The sequence below is a fragment of the Polyergus mexicanus genome, unplaced genomic scaffold (genome assembly GCF_030449975.1).
Source record: "Polyergus mexicanus isolate NDT 795.1 unplaced genomic scaffold, iyPolMexi1.0 SCAF_10, whole genome shotgun sequence".
Classification (NCBI taxonomy): Eukaryota; Metazoa; Arthropoda; class Insecta; order Hymenoptera; family Formicidae; genus Polyergus; species Polyergus mexicanus.
This window is the reverse complement of record NW_027223330.1, coordinates 8,895,120-8,915,647: the sequence shown is the minus strand read 5'-3', so window position 1 is coordinate 8,915,647 and position 20,528 is coordinate 8,895,120. Positions and strand designations below refer to the sequence as shown.

Sequence of the window (20,528 nt, the reverse complement as noted above, 5' to 3'; positions counted from 1 at the left end):
TCGTCGTTCGTCAAGAGAAGACCTGGCGGAAATAGTGCGCATGCGTCATCGAGACAATGCGGAAGAGGCATTTATAGCACGATCTACCTAGGGATTGGAACATATTTTCAATTATACAGGGTGTCCCCAATTTAAATGGCAAAACTTTAGGAGCGTATAGGGGACCGAAAGGCTAAGACAGAAAGTCCTTTAGAGGTTTGCTCGTTTTTGCTCCATTTTGAAGAAAATCACAAAAGAAGAAACAAAACGAGTTCTCGTTTTTTTACTTATTTATTTACATTTTTATTTATGTCATCATCTATTTAATGCGGATATTGTTCAAAATGTTACCCTCTCGCAGCAATGCAAGCATTACACATCTAGCACTCACCTCATTAATTGCAGCTAGACATTGTTCTAGTGATATTTCGTGCACTGCATCTATGATTCGGTCTCTTAATTGCTCTCTCGAATCGATCGGCACCGTAAAGGATAACATCAAGTGTTTACATATGTAAGGAACCTTGAAGCGGAAAGTTTATTCGGTGCCAATCAACTCAAGACAGCAATTGACAATGAGACAATTGAATTTTTGCGTTTTTCTCTAAAATGGAGCAAAAAGGAGCAAATGTCTAAAGGACTTCCTGTCTTAGCTTTTCGGTTCTCTACACGCTCCTGAAATTTTGCCATTTAAATTTGGGACACCCTGTATACAATTGTAGAATCGCGCGAGATCGTTGATATTCAACTTTAATTTCTAATTCGCCAACATTATCGATGATACACACGCGTCGCTTCTGATAAACTATATATTAAGAATAAAAAGGTGTTAATCTTTCTATCAATTTCACAGTAAAGTCACGATAATATAGTAACTTCCCGCGCGACATTGTTATCGTGATTCATCGATATCTCGATTACTCAAAGCGTTTCGATTACGATATCGTGTATCTTCCAGCTGATCCAAACGTGTATAAAAAAAAAAAAAAAAGATACAAATATTTCTCTGCATTTTTTTTTCTTTCACCCTCTTATTTACAAAAGTATATAAACACGGATCGTCCGAAAAATGTCTATATATAATTTGTATTTTATTATATAAATCCCCAAAAGAGGATTTCCTCGATCGCGCGACTTCGCTGCTTCTGTCGCGGGCGACAGGAGTTTAATCGGGCTTACGGGCGACGACGGGGATTTACCTGCAGGGGCTGCGCGATTACGCAGTCTTCCCTCCCTCCCTCCCCCCTCCCCCCTCATCCCCGAAAACGCGAAGGGACATGCAACGTCGGGGGCTGGGGACTCGCACGGACGTCGCGAACCCTCGTCCCTCGTGCGCGTTCACGTCACGCGCGACGAGTCTCGCGATTTTGCGCGCGCCCAGCTTCTCGCTGCGCGCGCAGCCATCGCGTGGGGGTGAATCGGCATCGTCGGGGAGGGGTTATGCATCGCGACCGTCCACCGTAACCGAGAGAAGGTGAGAATTCGCACAGAGCGGGTATCGAGCGGTGTGTGCGTGCGGTATCGTCTACAGAGAGAGCACGACTACTCTCTCTCTCTCTCTGTCTTTTTTTTTCTCTCTCTCTCCGTCTCTCTCTCTCCTTCTCTCTCTCTCTCTCTCTCTGTGCGTGTGATCCCGCACGATTTTTACCGCTCATGTTTCGTTGGCGATTTGTGTGTGTTCCTTTATGAAAGCACGTCATTGCCGCGCCGCGACGGGCCGTTATCTCGCGGGCGCGTACTTATGCTCGGATCCGAATCGCGACTGCCGTCTGATAATGCCCCTTATCGTTGCCGCGCGCGTTACGTGACCCGCGACTTTACGGGAGTCTACGCGACGAGCAGCAGCAGCAGCAGCAGCAGCAGCAGCAACAGCAACAGCAGCAAGACAGACGGTGGACGGTCCTCGTGACACTGTTGGAGAACGACGGGGCGAACGACGATGGATCGCAAGGCGAAACTGTAGCCCCCCCGTTGCAGTTCGCGATCGGATTGCCATATATATCGCCCCGCTTCGTAATAACAATAATAATAATTAAAAAAAAAAAAAATATAATATATATACCTTCGCGTATCGGCCCGACGCTCTTATTAGATATCGTATCACACATATCCTAGCTTCATATCGATCATTCGTCCCGTAACCATCTCCGCATCGCTCGCTTTCGATCAAACAGATCTCGTACTCGAGTTAAGCGCGCTGATCGATAAAAACGACCGTGTCTCGTGTCCCCGAACGCGGACTGTGCCGAAGAATTGCGAAGAAAAAGCTGCGAAGCTTGTATACTCTTCGAGAGAAGTTGGTGCCTAAGCGTGATTACAAGGGGAGAGAAAAAAAAATACTTAGTGCCCACACACACACACACACACACACACATATACACGCGCGCGTGCGCGCGCGCGCGATGCGTGCGTACCGATGATTCGCTTGAAATACCGATCTATCTCGTAATCTGTACCATCTGGTACGCATCTTGGGATACGATCGCGATGCTCCTTTATCACTCGGCGATTATGTATCACGCCGGAGTATCGAAGTATCTACGAGAAAGCGCGCAGGGCGTTCGGAGGGACGGAGGGGACTAAAGAGGAGACGATTAGAATAGAATCAGCCGGGTTTGATAAATATTTCGGGGAACGAGTTGCGGTATATTGGGGATCGAGTACACGACGCATGTACTCGTCGAGAATACCGCTCGCTCCGGCAATTGGTCCGCTTTCGCGTCGAGGATCGTTTCCCCGGACAGATTGAAAGATCGCCCTTATCATCTCGCGTTAGTAATGTCGCGATTAATGCTGTGCAATCTCGGCAATGCCTCGACGGCGGGAAACGATACGAACAACAACGCAAACACGAACAGCAGTATGGAGGACGACGATTCTTATCCACTGCCTACAATCTATCGGTATGTAACATTAGTATAGTCGTCCCTCTCTCTCTCTCTCTCTCTCTCTCTCTCTCTCTCTCTCTCTCTCTCTCTCTCTCTGTCGCGAAGGAGAGAATCACTTTCTTCTCGATGCATCATCCCTATTCACCATTCGTATAACGAACAAACGTCATATGGCACTTTCGCCGATCGAAATATTCTCTTCAAAGATCCTTCGACAATCCATCTCGAGTTATATTCAGGGGGATATGAGAAAATAATCGAAACTTAACGATAGAATCCGTTGTATGTATGTCAATAAATTTTTAATAAATTGGATTATTTTATTTTTTTTATCTTTATAGCATTATTTTTTTTTTTTTTTTTTTTTTTTTTGCCAAAAAACACGAAAACGCTTTAAAATCGATTTCGCCATTCTTCAAGCTTCCTTCCTTTCCATTTCCATGCATCGCCATTTCGTTCCATGTTCGACCATCGTGTTGATCGCACGTCGATACAGTTTCGCCTCGCGAGAGACGAATTATCGGGAGGATATTTCGGTAGAGAAAGGGGAGGGGGGGGGTAAGGAAAGGGGCTTTACAATTATTAAAAGCGCGGCCAGTTGGCGAAAGTGATCGTGTCTGGATAATGTCGGGCAAGGTGATCGGCGTGTGTACGCGTATATCGGGCACTCGATGCGAAAAGCGATATTCCCCGACCTGAAAATCTATCGGGCCGCGTCGTCGTCCCCGCGCCGGTGACCCACATGCGGCGTCGGCGTCGGCGACGGCGACGTACTCGTGGACGTGGTAGTTTTAGCTTTTAAAGGGGCACCTACGTAACGCAACCTCTAGATCATTCCCGTGGCAAAGGCGTTACTAACAAAGATCGCGCGCGTCTTTAGTCTAGAAACGATCCGTCCGCTCGCTCTTCGAATGAAATTCAAGCACGAGTAATTCGATGAATATGTACCATCGACGACGATCATCGTATATCGATATATGTTTTCCAACCCCCCCCCCCTCTCCTCCCCTCCTCTACCCCTTCTCCAAACCCAGGCGATTAACTGGAGCACCGAAGTGTGCGAGCTTGCGTTAACGTCACTCTCTTGGAGCTAACTCTGGCCGTAATAAGAGCTTCCCTCCGTGACTCCGATCCGAGGAGAGGGAGAGCGTAATCCCCGTAGGAGTGAGATGGCGCGATCGAACTTGAATCGCGTTGAATATCGATGAGCGATGAATTTTAATTAAAAATGACTCCTATTACGATATTGAATGACGGTTTTGCGTTTCTGACCGTGCCGTGGTCGCAAATTCGATAAAGTTATTCGCGCGTGAATTTCGTCTCGAGAGAATCAGGGATCGGTCAGTTCTCGCGTCGGCGATTGTAATATTATGCTGATAAAGTCCGACGCGTATGCGCGGATTTAATATTTCTACATTTGCATGACGCGTGAGACAGACGTAACGCTAATATTCGTGAATCTTCTCTCTCTCTCTCTCTCTCTCTCTCTCTCTCTTTTCTCGGTGAGATTTTGGCGAAACTTGTTAGATTTGCAAAGTAAATGAGTCTTGCTAGTATTCAGAAATATTCGAGTTTAAGATCTGGAACAGAATCCTTCTTCTAAGTTTAGTACTCGCACGATGCTATATGAAGGAAAATTATTAATAAGATTGAAAATTCTCGGAAATTCGTGTACGACGGATACACGCGATGCATGCACGCTTTTATATCGTCGCATGCACACACGCACCAATGCATATGTGAGTAGTGCATATAAACGCGATTAAACTATTCACGACAGGATAGAATCGCATTAATACGGGATGTTCGACAACGATCGAGTATCCCTTCGATTTCAAAAGCTAAGAAATAATATAATAGCTTCAATAGTCATCGAGAAATGACGAAATTTTAGTAAAGTCAATCTTAAGGAGGCTCGGCGTGAACAGGAGCAACAGGATCTCGTTTAATTAATTTCAATTTGTATTAATTTAAACGCGAATTTAACTTTACGCAAAATTGTCGCAAATTGAAAAAATACAAGCGAGAGAGATATTTTGAAGAGACATTTATTAAATTACGCTAATCTAAGATTATCTCAAGATTGATGGTGAGAATTATTAAAGAATGTCAACGTGACAAAGGACGGCTTCGCGTCCTTTGACAATATATCCGTCAAGGGGAAAGGAAATTTCTCAAGCTCGGAAATCCGCTGCTTCCGAAATATCCCGATCGATCATAATCGAGTTACACGAGGGAACACGTACACAGGCTGATATACAGACGAGATATCGATACGTGCGATAACTCGTGCACCTTGTATGCGCAGCTGCCGTGCACCCATAGCAAGTCTCGATTGCATGGAAGAGTTCAACGGCGGCGGCGGAGGCGGCGGCGGCGGCGGCGGCGGTGTAGGTGCAGACTCGGGCGTGCACTGCAGCAACACGACCGGAACCAAAGAGCAGCTACTAACTAGCTGCATTGCCGCACAAGCGCAACGTTTGCAGCACCCTTCGCCAGGTATTCGCTACCGCAACTTGGGCAAAAGCGGTCTACGTGTTTCCAATGTTGGATTAGGTACGCTGAATGTATTCCCCCCACTTTCGTAGAGTCATTTCTCAGATTCTCCTCTCTCTCTCTCTCTCTCTCTCTCTCTCTCTATCTCTTTCTGCCTTTCTCTCTTTCTCTCGCGAAGGCTTTTCTCCGGCTGATACATATATGTATATATATATATATATATCGTATATATACGAGGTGTTCCAGATCTGACATGTTCAAATTGAAGGGATGAATTCACACGCCAAGAAACGAGAAACTTTTCTATTTGGCACTTCGGTCAAATCTCAAAAATAGCGCTTTCCCAAATCAAAATTTAATAAAAATGAGATATTGCTACTTTTATGAAATTCAGGTATTTTATGTCTTTAATATCTAAATTCGTGTGGTAAAAATAGCAATACATTTTTATTATATAATTATACATTTTTATATATAATTTTAATAGCTATTTTTATTAATTTGTTTTTGAAATTTGACCAAAGTGCCAAATAGAAAAGTTTCTCCTTTTTCGGCGTGCTGACTTCATCGCTTCAGTCTAAACGCGCATGTCTAGGACATCCTGTATATCATATATAAATATATATATATATATATATATATGTATGTATATATGTGTAGAACCACCATCTTTCCGCGACGCGTACACGTGTCGCAAATCGATCTTGGAATGCATACATGAACGCGGCTATCGGATTTTTATTATCCCAAATCCGCGCCGAGAGACCGTGGCTGTCAATTCGAATACGTTTTCGCATTCATTATTTATGCAATACTTCTCTTACCGCCAACGCACACTTCTTTCATTTCCATTTCGCTCCTCGAAAGGAAGACGCGACATATACTACATACAATACTTTTTATAATCGATTATTTATGGTATGTGTGCGATGGCTTCACACGTAGCTTGTGCAGACAGAACACACGTTGCACTGTACATGATATATAGTAAGCGCTTTGTGTTATCAACATTATTTTTTTACGACACTGCAAATTTAAAAGAAAAAAAAAGAAAAAAAAATTCTTTTCTATTTCGAAACTTTGCAAAATTTCGCTGTTGCATTGTTCTCCGTTAAAAGTAATTTTTGTTTAAAGCATATATAGTTTACATTTTATTAGATACGAAAACGAATATAATAAACCTTAATGGGATATCTGTGAAATTGTGGCATGTGCTTAAGAAACTGTATGCTAATTTAGAGAAAAGATAAGCTTTATCTAGCGATGTTTCCTTATGAATTTCTATAGTTTCACAGATTCTTTCGCGAACGCCTCGCTCATTGTTGTCCACGTTATTAATTGTTATTTCTTAAATGCCTAAGCTTTAAATTTTCCTTTGCAGTATTATTATTACTGTCTGCAGGCCGGTTGGATAATCTCGAAATGCGAATTTAAAACAATTTTTTAATAAAGACTCTTGGAAATTCGATTTGACAAGTTTAAAGATTCGTAAGAAACAAATTATATATTAGCTGAATCGGCAACATGAAACTTTTTCTAGTTTGAATTTAATAGTAATTTTATTTATATGTATAATATAATAATAAACGTATATATATATACATAATAATAATATAATAATAATATAACAAATATATTATTATTGTCATTATATTAATCTCGTCGAAGCTACGGGTATTTCGGGAAAACCAAGATTGTAAAATTTACTCCGATATTAAACAACCCTTCAGAAATGGCTACATATGCGCGTAAGACGATAAAATTATTATAAAAGCACAGATTTTTTTGTATGTGCGTGTGAAGGAAATACGCAAGAAAACTATGAAACGTCAATCTAAAAATTTATATAAAAAAATAACAGCGTTATATGTGTCAAAAATCCCCCCAAAATTACTGATAGATTTCTTATAAAATGTATAATAAAATTGATTTATCGCAGAGACGAACGAGAGCAATCAATTTTACAAGTAATAAATGACAAATTAAATAAGTACTTACCCCCTCCCAATCTCCTCTCTTTCTTCTCCTCCTCCTCCTCCTCCTCCGTCTCTCCTGTTAATCCTCTTCTGTTTCTCCTTCTGGTACTCACTCGCAAAATCACTTAAGCATTAATTGCGATTTCGGATAATCAGATCAGCGAAACGATTTATCACGCGACACTTTCCATTGTTTATCGCCTCGATTTCTATTTCAAGTGGATATATCGCGTGAAATGTATGCTTAAATAACTATCGCTACGACGATTGTACGTATTGTTATTGCAAGAAATAATTAATTGCGCGAACTGATAATCGCTAATCGAAATACCATAACAATTATGTCGCGTTTAATATTTACTATTGTTTTCCGTAAATTTCGCGTTTCTCAAAAATATGTATATGTAGCATCGAATTTTGTAGTGTTTTATATAGAGAGTGTTTCAAGATTAAATATTTTAACTTAAGATATAAATTTTTAGGATCTCAAAAAAGAATTTTCCCCTGGAGATATGCCCGTTAAACATGCTTTGTTTAAAAGATATTGAGACATCTAAACATTTTCATTATAAAATTTTAGAAAATTATTATCAGGCTGTAATAAATAAATTAATAGTATGTTTCAATTATTTTATTATTAGAGAATATGAAAATTTTAACATAATCACTATTAGAATAAATGGCATAAAATGATGCTTAGTTCGCGAAAGCGTCGAACAAACTGAGAAAGTTTCTCAGCGATGCGGTATTTATATACCGTTTTTATAATGTCAATATCGACATGTACAATTAAGGAAACAAGCACGTATTAGCAGTCGTACAATAGATTTATTATTCCTACCCGTAACTTTAGATGTCAATATTTCTTAAACAAAGTGTTTACGGGCATACCTCCAAAGGTAAATTTTTTTTCTTGTTTCAAACTCCTATATTTATATTTTAAGTTAGGACATTTAATCTTGAAATACTCTATATATAGCGTGGTTATTCTATTACGTCGGTATGCGATGAATGTTTGTTGACATTTACACGATGCGGCTCGAGCTCGAGCAGGCAACGTGTCATGTAGTTATCCCTCGAACCGCGAGTAGGTACACGGTAGGAGACGTTAAACGTCATGATTATTACAATAGAACACTTTTATACGAAAGCTAAAGTAAAAAAAAAGATGTACGCAAGTACGGGTACTCCGTTAAATAAATTTATAAATAGAAAATAAAATTCTTTAACAAGTGTCCTTGCATAAAGCGCGAGCATATCCTTCTCGATAATCACGAATTCCTAAATATAACGTTTAATCGCATGCGAGTGTTTCGGTCCTAAAAGCAGCCATGCCAAATCTTGTTCGTGTTAAAATATCCTTTTTTTATCGCGAGATATTTTAAAGAATGTAATAATAATTAAACGAGAATATAAATAATAATTTTTATTTTTTGGCACAAATTTTCCGTAAGAATCTTACGATTTTTATATTTTTCAAAATTATTTTGTCTTATTTATTTTATTTTTTATTTAATTCAGTCTTACGTATATATGTAGCCATTTTTATCATTAAGAATGTGCGTTTATAGCAAACTTTAACAAAATTATTAATTATTATTATCTTTGTACTATATAATCATCTTTATATCTCGATATAATGCAGGATAGAAAATTTTACAGTACAAATGGAATGAAAAATTGCATGAAAAATACATTTCCTTTTACAATATTTATCGTAGAGCTAGAATATAACGTTTTAAAATATTTATTACTATAAAAATTATAAATTATACATTTGTTAACGATTATGCCATAAAATAATTATAATACTCCTTTGTAAAATATAAAACACATATATGATATTATATATCGAATAAGATAAAATATATCGTGATGTCTCTCTTATACTTTTATAGTACTTTTCACGATTACAAATATGTTATATCGTAATTTTCATCACATCTTTTCTCCGTGTACATTTACATAATATAGAAACTTACTTCTCGCGGTTATCGAAGATCAAATCCCATCGGGTCTACTTTTTCGAGCCGGCCTTGCACGCTTATTATCTACTAGGACGGAATGTCTCTCTCGCTTTCTTTTGCAAAATACATATGGATGAAAGCTAAGTGTGCTGATGCTAGATCGCAGCCCGGGACAGGCGACGACGCCGAACATCGGTGTTTCGTCACCGCGAATTTCGATCGGCATGGCTCGGTGAAATCCCGTCGCCGATGTCGCTTGATTGGTTTTATATGGGCGCAGGAACGTGGACCACCTTCGGCGTGGGCGGCTGCGGCAGCGAGGAGACCGCGGAGGCCGTCGTTGCACTCGCCTACGACAGCGGGATTAATGTGTTTGACCTAAGCGAGGCGCACAGCGGCCACCGCGCGGAAATCCAATTCGGCCGCATCCTGCTGAGGCGCGCCTGGAATCGTTCCAGTTACGTAGTGACGACGAAAATTTATTGGAACACCAAGTGAGTAAAGTACGCGCCGATCGTATATCGCGGGTGTTCTCTCGGTGTGATTTGATGGCGTCGTCGTGGCGATGATGATGTTTAGCGAGCATTCATGATAGAGGCGGGAGTGTAACTGTCTATATATATTGTATATAGTGATGGCTATCGTCGGTGGCTCTCTCGATGTTGTTGTAACGCTGCTGCACGCGAAAGCGCGAACAAGTTTATTTATTTATTTATTTTATTTTTATTTTTTTTCCTTTTCTTTTTTCTATATTCGTGTTGTGCTTCTCGATCGATGGCTTAACTGTATAATCGAACTATACGCTCACCGAATTGCGATATACTTTATCCCTCTCGCGAACGTTCCCTCACTCTAGAGTACTCTATGTAGATCATGATATACGTTAGATATTGTTACGTGATGCTTGTATTAAGATATGAAAGTAGATGAATTAAGAAGAATGTCATTTCTCTTTCTGTTGTCGAATCGCAGATTTTCCGTTTATGATTTTCGACACGATCTTTACGAAATAATAAAAAAGAAAAGAAAACAATTTTGTACGAAAATTTTCCTCGACAAAAGAGAGGATATATACAATAGATTCGCGAAAAATTAAATTCCTTTCGTTATCATATAAAGACTACTGAAAGTTGTCGATCACTTCGAAGGTTATCGATATCTTATCGCACGTATGCCAGATTATTTACAGATTGCGTATCTAGAAAACAGAGCCTTTCCTTAAAACACCTTTTTTATAAAATTGATATACCATCGGTACGATTAACCGAGAGTATTTCCTCCGTAAATCGTGCAGTTTTTATTTTAGACGAAAATAAAATCGATAGGGAGGGATACTGTGTGCAAAAGTGAATCTCGATACGAGACGACCTCGTTTAATATTAAGTGGACGGACATGAATACGAGGGCTCTGCCTTGACGTGCGGATCGATAACTAGGTTTCCGTACATTAAGTGTCGCAAACGGCCTTATTTAGAATCGCGTTCGCGCGATCGAAACGGGAGAAAACCAAGGGAGAAACCATATAATACATCTCACATTATTACGGAAATCCATTAGTAGTATTAAATCGTCTCTTTTCTATTATATATGATGAGAGTGATAATATCTACCATTCTTGATAGGACCGAGGGTCGCGGGCTATCGCGGAAACACATTATCGAGTCCGTGCAAGCTTCGCTCGTCAGGCTGCAACTGTCGTACATCGACATTGTCATGATCCACAAAGTCGATCCAATGTGTCCGATGGAAGGTAACTTTCCACCTTCTTAATATTCTCTTGCCAGTGATGCTCGAAGATTCGAATCCTTCCTCGTCCACTCCTTCGTTCAAACACTCGCGGCACGAAACTCACTGCACAAAATCTCGTACTTTATGAGATATACTGTAATAAACTTTGATATATTTCAAGACTTCTCTGTCCTAATGTAACATTTAATTTTTTATAGGGAAGAAACATTGTCGCTATTTATATTATAGAGAAGCAAAGACAGAAAATTATCTGATATCGCGTAAAAGTTAAAATTAAGATATATTAAAGAGAAAAGATTGAATAATATCGCGTGTGATATCAAAAGATATTGCTTCTGTTTCTTTATTTAGACTTATTACATTTTTACAGGGTTGGCATGTTTTAAACAATGTGTTTAAAACTGCTTGATTAAAAATTATTTAAAACAGTGGACATCGTTTTAAATATTTTTGTTTTAAACATTTTTAAACTGCTGTTTAAAACTGTTTAAAATATTGCAGGTTAAAATGTATGATTATTGGAAAAAGAAATTGTAAAAAAAAAAAAAAAAAAAACACAGATATGCATGTTGCAAAAAAGTTGTTGTTTCGGTTTTTTAATTTTTTACCAATATTTATGTTGCATATAGATATAAAAATATAAATAATAAAACAAAAACGATAAGATGGGTATATTATTTTAGCAGAATATTTATTTTTGGATATTAAATAACAATAAAGATTACTTAGTAGATATTGACTGACTTTACAGTTTAGCACTTTAAATTAATAGCACATAACTCATAGCAGGTCAGTTCTAGTTAATAATATAATACTTTGGTTCCTTTTCTGTTCTTATTAAGTAACCTTATACTTAACTCTCTCAACATAAATTATAAATAAAAAAACCTCAATTTTTTTTCATCTAAAAATTGCAAACTATAAAAAAATAAACCATAACACATTGCATTTTAACATCCATTGCAAATAATAAATAAAATATCATCAATTCTTCAACTAAAAGAAAAAAAAAAAAACATTTAGGTACAAAAAAATGAACGATAACGATAGCATATTGCATTGTAGTTATTACATATTACGTTTTCTTTTTTTAATACCTACTTTTAAATTTAATAACTCACGAATACGATTACGGAAAGTGTATGTTTAGGCCATAAATAGCGTTGTGTCAATTTTAGCAATGTTATTTACAGTTCAACGCTAGCGAAAAATTTAAATATTTACGCAGATCAAAGCTATCAAGTGTCTTTTCGCTTGTTTAAAACATGCTCTTTTGATTTAAAGCATGTTCCTTCTTATTTTACTTAAAAACACAAATAAAACAAAAACATTCTTTTAAACAAAAAAAAACTATGTTTTTTGTTTAAAATGAAAAAAAAACACAAGTTTTTTGCCAACTCTGCATTTTTATTATTGCATTTTTAACGATTTGGTTCGATATCTTTTCAAAAGATAATCTAAAAAAAAAAAAAAATGAATGAATTTATAATCGATTACTGTTATACATAATTTGATGATTTATAATATTATTAAGATTATCGATATTTTGTTAATTTAAATGTAAAGAGCTGAAAACATTTCGTTCCTCATCAATATTTTGATAATAATCTGGTTAAAGGCAAGTTCTCTCCATAAAGAAATCATTTCGTAATAAATTCCGCTTTTCATGGATAAAGGTAAAATTATTTCTCGTCAAAGTTAACTGCAAGCTGAAAATAAATTTGAAAAGAGATCGTTAATTTACTGTAATAAATTGATTTGAAAATTCTAATTATTATTTTTTTCATATTTATAAAACACGAATCCGTTGGATAGTGTTATGCAATGCAATTACTACAAAGTAAAAAGAAAGATGACTTTATAATTAATAAAAATCTGATATAAAATTCTTTCAATTTCCATATATCGCGTAACGCGATTCAATTTCACAAAAAAATATGAGAAATCTTTTCAGTCCATATATGCAAGAAATTTAAAAAGAATTGAATAAAGTTATACGAGGAAATAGATATCCGTTATACTGACGATTTGATGTTTGGCAGTTGCACTTTGCCGTAATAGTTACCGTATGCTTCTTTCTATACTCAGTACTCTTCTAGTGAAAATGGAAAGTTATTGTCGTAAAAGTGTATATGTACCTCGTATGTATTTATATTTTCTTTTTATCGATATGTATATAAATTTCCTCCTGTGTTTATGTATCGCGTTAATGTTATGATGCTTCAATATCGTGCGAACAAAAATGTATGCAAGTGAAAACTATTCTGGCTACTATTTTACCTTTATCCCCACCCAACCCCCTCCCACACACACGCTTTAAAACACATTTCTCTGCTTTCTCTTTCTTTCCGATATATATATATATATATATATATATATATATATATATATATATATATATATTAATTAATATATATATATATATAAGTATATATAATTATAATATAGTTATAATTAATTAATATATATATATATTTATTATATATATATATATGTATGTATATATTTATTATTTCTCTCTCACACTGTAGAAGAAAAATTAATTTCGCATCCCGGTTCACACCGATGATCTCGACAATTTTTCCACGCGACGAAGAAACCCCTCCTCGTCTCGTCGTCTCTTGTATCTCACGTATTCGCGTGATCACATTTCAGAGATCGTTCGCGCTATGAATTACGTTATAAGCAAGGGTTGGGTAATGTACTGGGGTACGTCGCGATGGACATCCGTGGAGATTATGGAAGCCTACACCAACTGTCGGCAGTTCAATTGCGTGACGCCGATCGTTGAGCAAGCGGAGTACCATCTGTTTCACAGGGAGAAACCCGAGCTCTATATGCCAGAATTATATAACAAAATTGGTAATTAATTTACTCCACGTGATATCGCGAGCGAAGAGATATTTTTTTTTTCTCGCGATCCGTCTTCTCTCGACGATTTCTTCGACGAAATAAACACTCATTTCTTACAGGCGTTGGTTTAATGGCATGGTCCACCGTCACCATTGGAATGGTCTCTTCAAAACCGGAAGATTGTGGAGTATCGTTCCTCTCGAGATCCTCTTATAAAGTAAGTATCTATATATATATATATATATATACTTTAGAAAATAATCCGATAAAAACGTCTCTCAAGAATCTCGCACAATTGTCGCTCAGAGAGTGAATATTAGTTGCATTGTTACTCTTGATATTTGGAGTATCTTTTTTCCCAATATATAAACCATTGAAGATGACGGATTGTTATTTCTCGTGTATATAGAGATCGCACCTAGAAATAATCTTTATGATTTCAGAACAAATATTCTTCGTTTAGTTGGACGGAGGATGAAACTCAATCTTTGTACAAGGAGGTACGATTTCTCATCGCAAATACAATAATATATTTATAGAAATAATGTTCACCATATAATGCGTGTTAAATAATCGAAAATATAATAGTAAAAGCACCATCTTTCGCTCGTGTTTATTTTGAAGCTTACATAATTACCGAGACCAATGATATCATAAAAAGCTAAGTTAGAGATAACGCACAATTTTATTATCCCGTTAAATAAATATGCAAGATACATAATTCTGGAAAAATGTCGTATACTTATATATCTAATGATGCGGAGTACGAGATATTATTTACCACTCATTCTTCAATTAATTTCCGTTTTTGACACAGGAATACGCGTGGAAAGATAAATCCGCCGACGATGAGACTCGGAAATACTCGGATAAATTGCGGGACGTATGCGCTTTGGCCGAGAGACTGGGATGTTCTTTCGGACAATTGGCCATTGCGTGGTCCTTAAAGAATGAAAGTGTTCAGTGCCTTCTACTCGGTGCATCCAATATAGATCAATTGTACGAGAGTCTCCAAAGCTTACAGGTAATAAAGCTGTTTGTAAGATTGTCTTTCGAAAGGCTGTTTAAACGCACAATTTAAACGGCATGATGTAAGATTAATGTCGAAATAATACTCTTCTTATCATCGTCAGATATCACGTAACAGTAACTTAAAGTCGTGTATAAACTGCGCCGCTTATCGACGTTTAACTGATTTCTCATTGCTTTGTAGACAAGAATTTAATGCTTAATTAATCGCACGTTTTCTTTATCAAAGTCTAGTCCAGTCTAATAAGAACAAAGCTGTCTATATTTGAAATTAATTAAATCACTGATCATTAATTTCCTTTATTTAGAACTGCAATTAAGCCGTAATTAGGATTTTGGATATTGTTAAGGATATCATATATAATAATTTTTGATATGAAACCAATTAAGGATCGAAGGTGCAGATTAAGAGAAAAGAAAAAAGATGTAGCGGCGAATATGTGATTTTTTTTTTGCAGCTTATCCCAAAATTGAACGCTAGCATAATGAGCGAACTCGAGAGGATTCTTGACAACAAACCGTCCCGACCGCCGATGATATCCACCCTGGCGCTTAGATGACAATCGATGTGCCCCCACGGCAGCGGTGGGGGCTCCGTCGAGGATGCGGGTAGCCCGAAGAGCGAGGGCGGCAATAGTCAGGATCAGGAGCAGACCAAGGAGGTGAACAACAAGATGCCGTTCTGCGAGATACAGTGAGATGCGCGGACGGCAATCTCGCTGCCCTAGGTATTGTCAAAGCCCGCAAGGATCGACAATGGACGAATACGATCCATCCACGCGTCTCTCGTCCACATCCACGCTTTCACTCACCCCTTCGGTCGCGGCGATGAGTCGATGACAATACTTACTTAATAACGAGAATAACATCCGGGAACTTACCGCGACGCGGGGAGACACACCAGTCACGGTTACTTCTTCACGCACGATATTTGTATCTGCTCTCTCGCGTACGTCATTTCGTGGACTATATGTAGATATGTAGATGAGGATATATAGACGCGATGTCGCGCACGCGCGATTTTCCCCGTCTTATAACGGAATCGCATGTCACGCTTTTCGAAAGCATTTTCAGAGAAATGGGTAGGCTTATTCCATATAAGTCTCTCTGTAAGTCTCTCTCTCTCTCTCTCTCTCTCTCTCTCTCTTCCTCGGCGGGAGAATTTATCGTCGAGGTTTCCATTCGCGATTCCAAGTGTTCATTATTCTTAGCGTTAATGATCCCGTTTACTACTCATACTCGTAGTGAATGACCAGGAATTTGGGGTGTCTCCACGAGTGTCCAGCGAAATACATTCGTTCTGCCACTCACTGGTCGAATAAAGGCGATTTGTGAGCGATATAGCACGTCGATTATCATCTAAAAATTACGTTATAGATCGTAAGAATTTATCAAGAATGAATACTATCACAGTAACGCTGGATGTTTTAAGTATTCTATTCAGTATTTTCATGTCTAATGACGTACATTACTTTGTTAATCCGGCGATCCAATATATATTTCTTTCGCTAAAACTGTCGCGCTTCATTTTCCGCCAATTTCTCTCTCTTTATTTATTTATTTTTATTGTCTAATTATCTCATATTTTTAAGAGACGCGTAATAAGCAGTGCGCAAATTTTGCATAAAACAGAAAATATATAATATTACTACAAACTTATGCCTCGTATAAAAAATACTTGAGAAGTTGAGTTTTCTTTTTTTCGCGGATGAATGGAAAGTCAGAAAGTAAGTTATACAAAAAAGAAGGAAATAACCAACGAGCAACGAGCAGCATTGAGTAATTGATGGTTTCGATAATTGGTCGATATAATGAAAAAGATAAATATAAATAAATCAGAAATTAAAATGAACGGAAAGTGGACCGGTAGAAAGACGAATTTTTTTTATTCAAAATCTCTAGTCCTTTAATTCCATTCGCCCATCAGGCTTAAATGTAATAAATTTCTTAACGGTTACATTTATAATATTTTCGCACAAATATTTCCTAAAACGTGCACGTTTGCCATGCACTAATTAAATATTCGCAAACTCAGTTAAACCGATGTAAACTAACACGATAGACTTAAAAGGAATCTTTGAAGAGCCGGACACATAGAATGTGCCCAAATGATGTATAGATATCGATAGATATTGTTTCTATAAAAGAGAGACATTTATTTGTTTATTGCCCACACAAGGACTGCGCAAAAAGATACAGCACTCTCGAGAAGGATCATTTATCTTGAGGAGAGACTTACGAGATTCATGTAGCGATCTCTACAATAACATCTATATGCAAAATGTCGAGAATGCTTCTGAGAACGTATCTTTTTCTATGATTTATCTCGCGATTTCTTTAAACCAAAATGTGACATAAAGGATCATGATGAGCATCTTTATTATAATAAGCGCCGTTTTTTCCACTCAAACATTGCTCAAATATAACAGATTGTGAAAGAATCTCCCGCTAAAGACGTATGTCTCATATTTAAAATACATATTAAAAAATATCGCGCATTATATATACATTCTTCGAATTAAAATCTGCAGTGGATTTTTTAATCAAATTTCGATGAAATCCATTCTTCAAAATTATACGTATGCTGATATCTTACAAAGTATAGATACATATATATAAACAGGTACACGAGAGACATCAAAATATTACGTATAATCTTCTTCGAACCAAAACGCACTATATACGTGCGTTCGTTTTATATGATTATTTCTTTTGAACTTTTCTCACAAATGTGCGATATACGCATTATCATACTTTACATCCGCGCGCGTGATGTAAGTCAAACTCATTTTTACGTGTATGTATGAATGCGTGTGTGTGCACGCGCGGGGATTTTCTTCGCACTTTGTATAAATACCATTGACATTCCACTTAATCTTGTCAAGCCAATTATCGATGATAAATGCGAGAGAGCCTCTTGGTACATTTGTACGATGTCGCATGCGCTTAGAGAGAAGGGGGAATAATAATGGAAGCTGCCAGTACGCTTTTATCGCGCGCAATATGATCTCTTCGATTCAGAACTTTTATCCGAAACGTTATATATATACAGCGAGAGATGATCTAGCGTAAATATTTGGAAGTGATAGAGGGGAAATATCGCGAGCGAATATAATAGTATACTCGCGTTATGTATTTTACAAACTGAAGTAAAACGATCTCACCCAGAGGGATTATAATTCGAGAGATCCGTGGATCATTCGTTTTTTTTTTTTGTACATTTCCGAATATTTACGACGTAAAAATGCCAACGGCGCGATCTACTCTTGTTGCCGACGATCGAGAGAATTATCGATGGAAGTTGTTAGAGAGATAAAGAAACGTGATATGGACGCCTGAAGTTTAAATTAGCTTCTAGCGCTAAAAATAGCGAGAGATCGATGAGAGATGATCGTCTACCGGTGTCGCTCGGCAAAAATAAAATAGCGACACGGCAAACAAGTGAAATTGACAATGCTTTATTTAGTTATGAGTATAATTTCATAATATGCCATCAGTTCTTTGCGCGTGACGAGCTTCTGCTTTACAATTGCTATTAGATAATTAATTCATCCTGACAAATGTTTCAGAAGAGGAAGAAATACATTTCCGGAGAACAGTCTTAATTTGTCATTTTACCGCGCGATGTTTCGTTGTCCCATGCTATATTATCTCGCTTGTAATATTATATTAGTATCTTAGATTGAGTAAGATCGAATAAATTTATTCTTAAAATCAAATTAGACAAAGAGGTTTCCTATAATATAATTATTTGAAAGATATATATATATATATATATGCTTAATTGTTTATCATATTTCGATACATAACAAACCTGTGTTTTAATGTTTGTGCAGTTTTTATACTTTAGGTTTCTTTGCGTGTACCTTAATAAAGATGAATATATTACTGCAATAGAGATGTCACAGTATCAATATTATAAATTTTGAACACGTTAAAAGCAGACTGCACGATAATCCATATAAGATATTTTAAAGTCAAGGCGATCCCGCAAAGACCAGTTTTCACCATATATATATATATATATATATATATATATATATATATATATATATAGCGTTTAGCAATTATATTAATATTAATAATTTTTATTTAATTTTTACATATTGTCCATAAAGGACAAGCGTTATATGTCAACGATCGACCATAATTAATATAAAGAAAGATATCTATAATATATAAAGTTTTTAATAATTTTTTTCCTAAAATATCGATTTTTACATACTCTCTCTTTCTCTTAACTTTTTGTCTAAAATATATGATTTATTCCAAAATAAGAGAATTACTTAAATGTAAGAGAGACGCAACGTCACCGCGGCCTATCGCGTACACCTGCCTTTACCGCCTACTTACTTATCGCCTGTTTACTCCTGTAAATAGGTACATAGATCTCGCTGACATATAAGCAAATCCATCGTATCTTTACGCGAGGTACGACAAAGTACGGCAAGATCGCAAAGCCATAATAGAAAGCAATATTCGAGAGTCCAACAAAATAAGAAATATTTCTGACACGCAGAGTCCTTTCCTAATCGAATAAAAAAAAAAAAGAACTAACGAACGTTGTCATGATATTTTATTGTCCGATCGTTTCCACGATTTTAAGAGCACGAAGAGCGCTTGATTCAGTCTCGTAACACATGGGCAACAGCAATGGGAGAAGACGAATCGTCGTCTGTTTTGAAAGATGCCCTTAATGCCCATCGCTAAGGGAATATCCTAACGATCATTGGGCATATCCGCGTACGGTCACTCATGACATCCTGGATGATTAAAGGGGACCAATGGTACGATGGGCATCTTGCTATCATCGCAGATCCCGGGGGATCATTGCTGTAATAATTGGCATGTACCTGGTGTCATTGAATACGTCATTGCTGATGGTTTGGCACATTTGTCAATCATGTAATGAAATATTATGAAGAGAGAAAGATTTATATTACAGAGAGACAGTAGAGATGAAAAAATGTGGTACGAGATCGTATTTGGATGAAATTGTGGGTTTATATACACTGATCATTGCGAATCGCATCACATATAACACACGCATACAAGGCACATAGTAATTTATATGTAAAATGGATATATAAAAAGAGGATTAAACTATTTCTCTAACAGGCTTACGGTACATTGATGTATAAAAAAAGAAATCAGTGCGCTTATACTTGGATGTGACATCGATCGCTTCGTGCTCGTAGAATGCGGAAAAAGAATCGACGTCAGAGAGAAATGTCATGCCGTCCGCTTGTAAATATATATAATATAGCCAATTTATACTATAATATATCAAGTTTGAGATGGGCACAGTAATTTTATGATATCGGGATCTAAATCTTGTTTGCAATTTTTAGAACGCTATTCCTCTTCGAAGTTATGTATTTTTTGACAAAATTATTTCTTTACGAAATAATAAATAGATTATAACCAGATCTCCGTCTATAAATGCGCGTGTAACTTTGAGCAATGCAAAAATATAAACGGATCGCTGGATCGATTGGCCCATCTCAAAAATAGATACTTCAACAACACTTTTGCGTCTTCATGATTTACAGTACTATATAACACATCTAGTATATAAATTATATATATAT

General features: G+C 37.0%; 1 protein-coding gene and 1 long non-coding RNA gene across 3 annotated transcripts in view; one reads left to right on the top strand and one right to left on the bottom strand.

The window, feature by feature from the left end:
• Nucleotides 1–7,541, bottom strand: part of LOC138937290 (uncharacterized) — a 16,050-nt gene extending 8,509 nt beyond the window's left edge. Inside the window, exon 1 of the long non-coding RNA XR_011447489.1 lies at nucleotides 7,362–7,541. This is a non-coding gene — a long non-coding RNA (uncharacterized lncRNA). The remainder of the gene's footprint in view (nucleotides 1–7,361) is intronic.
• Hk (potassium voltage-gated channel subfamily A regulatory beta subunit hyperkinetic) lies at nucleotides 1,434–20,528 on the top strand. 2 transcript variants are annotated; one of them, XR_011447488.1, is made up of 10 exons: nucleotides 1,434–2,882; nucleotides 5,176–5,423; nucleotides 9,587–9,800; nucleotides 10,929–11,056; nucleotides 13,711–13,917; nucleotides 14,028–14,125; nucleotides 14,352–14,408; nucleotides 14,726–14,932; nucleotides 15,396–15,665; nucleotides 20,056–20,527. XR_011447488.1 is itself a non-coding variant. In XM_070303409.1 (9 exons), exons 1-9 carry the CDS (start codon nucleotides 2,758–2,760, stop codon nucleotides 15,495–15,497), a joined length of 1,386 nt encoding a protein of 461 aa, XP_070159510.1. In that variant the 5' UTR covers nucleotides 1,434–2,757; the 3' UTR covers nucleotides 15,498–20,528. The 2 variants fall into 2 exon arrangements, 1 of the variants encoding a protein (XP_070159510.1); XM_070303409.1 differs by having other exon boundaries at nucleotides 15,396–20,528.